The following is a 3,105-nucleotide window of genomic DNA, read 5'->3' on the forward strand; positions in this document are numbered from 1 at the left end:
TATCATTAATAAATACTCACAGACACCACTGGTCAGAGCCACCATGGAAAAGACCAGGAGGAACACAGCCAACAGCTTCATGATGGAGACGATGCAGGTTTACAAGCTGAAGATACATGTTAAGAAAATTCAGTGTCACAAACAAGATAAGAAGAAAAATATCAGCAAATCTGATGAAGAATGATCTGTGTTCTTAACCAGCACCTTCAGTCTTCACTGTAGAATGACTGGATACTTATAGAGCTTCTAATCTTGCTATAAAAGGAGGAAAAAACACAGAAATTTCAAACAATTTCACACCTTTGACAGATCCAGTTCATACCTTGCCTTATCTTTAGTCATCAACCAAAGAAAAACCTCAGTTTTGTGCTTGTCATGGTAACGGTTCCAGCTTCAAGGGTTTGGCAATGGGCAACCTCAAAGTGGAGCAACTAAAGCCTGTACTTTGATGCTGCTGGTTGGTAGCTGCTTGTTGGTCATCTGGTTATTTTGTGTCAAAAGTCACAATGTAAATCTATATTTCCACTGATCAAAAAAGCTTTTTTTTCTTTTCAGTGTCCGTCTTTCCATAGAAGATAAAAATAGATGAAATGCTTAGATCAGAGGTGAGTAATCCTGGTCCTCCAGGGTCAGTATCCTGCAGCTCCCTGGTTCAACACACTTTGATGAAAGAGCTGAATCACCTCTCAAGTGCAGTCAGGTTCTCCAGAGTCCTGCTAACGACCTCATTATTTGACTCAGGTGTGTTGAAGTAGAGACGCATCTAAAAGCTGCAGGACACCGGCCCTCGAGTTGCCTACTTCAGGCTTAGACTAAGAACTGTGAGCAGCCATTTTCCTCTTCTCAGACTGTAAACCAGGAATCCTATGAGAATCTGCTTACAAGAACTATTGGTACTTTACCAGTCAGAGTTTTATGGGAGAGTGGCAATGAGAAAGTCACTGTTGAAGAAAACTCACATCACGGCTCGTCTCGAGTTTCCAGATGGCATGTGGGAAACTTTATGGAAGAAAATTATTTGGTTTTATGAGAGCAAAATGTTGCTTCTTAGCCATTAGAAGAGATGCTATGTTTGGTTGACATCAAACAAACACTGCACATAGCCACAAAGACAACACCTGAAGTACGACTGTGGCAGCCCTGTGGGTAGGACTCGACTGCTGGCATGATGGAGATGATGCCTGCACAGAACTACAGCTTCAACAATCCCAAGCTTCCAGCTAAACCACAGAAATGGTTTCAGTACCAACAAGATGGACTTTCTGGAGTGGCCCAGTCAAGGACCAAGCTTCAATTCAAGAATTTGTGTTTGAACTTGAACAGTAACAGCATTTTGAACAGACGGCCAAACCTCAGTCAGTATTTACTGTCATTGTCAACAAAAAATTAATTGAAAATCAGCAGTGAGTTCGTCTGATGCAAACGGTAGTTTGGTGAAATGAGCAACAACTCTTAACATACCTGGTTAGTATGGATAGTGTTTGACCTTCAAACTCCATTTTGTATTTTCTCAGCTTGTCTTAAATCATTTTTTTAAAACCTTAGGTATTTAAGAGGCAAAAAGCCAAAGCAGAAAAACCGTCTGATAGAAATGTTTTTTCCTATTCCTGCAACCATCGTCTGTAGTTTGTCAACACAACATTGTTGTTGTGCAATTAATGGATGTCAGTCTGAAATGTTGCCTTTTCTCCAACTCTGAACATCTTATGTTTATATGCAGAAACAATGAAGTCTTAAACTTATTGTGATGTTAACAGTTAATGGAACCTTTCTGATAAGAGCAAAATGTAATGTTTACATCAGTGTGTGCTTTAATGGCCAGCACTTTGAAAATGGTTCTAAAATATTGTAAAAAATAAAGATACAGAAAGAACATATTTAGTTTTCAGTTAATGTACTAAGCAGTATACATACTGTTGTGACAAATTAGGCGAGTTTATGCATTTGTTAATTTATACAAAATAAGTAATGTAAAGTCCTTCTCACATCGATTTATTTAATCGAGGTTTGTAGAAGTTTGTAAAGTTGTAGTTTTAATAGTTTTACTAAAAATTGGGAGAACTTTGGCATCAGTTCTCCACAAAAGATGCCGCCTTTCAGGGAAACATGACAGCCAATCATATCAGCAGATATCAGGCAAACATCTAAAATAAATGTTTAGTTATTCACTTGTCTACATTGGGGAAGAGGCAGGTAACAAGAAACAGAAAATATTAAAACATATCAGACAGTAAATGCAGCTTGTTGGATTTTCTTGATAAACTGTTAAAAAGGAGCCTCAGGTTGAAAAACAAACATAACAGATACAATCAGAAAATGAATTCAGACCTGGTGTTTCTTCCCCTTCTGAAGGTTTTTCCAAATTGCCAAGTCATCCTTACCAAGGTCTACACTATGTGGTATCTAAATATGCATATTCAAAAAGTTTGAGTCTTGGCAAGAATTGCACCCTTTAGATCTCAGTAAGATATTCTGTCATGTTTTCAAAAACTTGTAAAATGAAACAGCCAACTGCATTGATGAACTTGACTAACGTCCAACAGATTTTAGTGTCATTTACTTAAAAATCAGCTCTTAATCAAGAAAGCCAAACTAGTTACAGAATTATAGCTGAACTTCCATCCATGTCTAACAAACTTTGCATTAAGATAAAGAAGTTCCACAGAATTCATGTTTAAAGATTTTCAACATTTCTCAGGGTTGGATCATATCTGAACATGATATTGATCTAATAGTATCCTTTTGAGGGTAAAATCATCCAATTTATACAGAAATATTATATATTAAGAACAAGTTCTTTATTTTAAGAACTAGTATATTATATTTTTGAAAACAAAAGCTTCAGAAAACAGAAAATAAACCACACCATCTTGTTTTAATTTCTGGTAAGCCACAGAACAGAACAAAGTTTTGCTTAGATGATCCTTTATTATAATGCATTTCGTCTGATCTTATTACAGAGACAATCCAGATGTTTGTCGCTTCATTTCTTAGGCTGTGTTAAAAAGAAATTATAAGTATATGCATAAAAAAAAAACCAGGTAAACAGAAACTTGCATTCTTCCTCTACTGGTTGTTTTAAACACCAGGCCTCTTTGGGAACCT

The 3,105-nt window shown here is 36.6% G+C and overlaps 1 protein-coding gene across 1 annotated transcript in view; it reads right to left on the reverse strand.

Annotated features, from left to right (window-relative positions):
- Positions 1-3,105, reverse strand: part of LOC106941460 (ladderlectin-like) — a 13,063-nt gene that overhangs the window by 5,124 nt on the left and 4,834 nt on the right. The window contains exon 2 of the mRNA XM_015024499.1: positions 21-106. Within this exon, the coding sequence (XP_014879985.1) occupies positions 21-81 (61 nt within the window). The 5' untranslated portion in view covers positions 82-106. The remainder of the gene's footprint in view (positions 1-20; positions 107-3,105) is intronic.

Source organism: Poecilia latipinna, unplaced genomic scaffold (assembly GCF_001443285.1).
Source record: "Poecilia latipinna isolate Pla-1442-1.1 unplaced genomic scaffold, P_latipinna-1.0 Scaffold3684, whole genome shotgun sequence".
NCBI classification, from domain to species: Eukaryota; Metazoa; Chordata; class Actinopteri; order Cyprinodontiformes; family Poeciliidae; genus Poecilia; species Poecilia latipinna.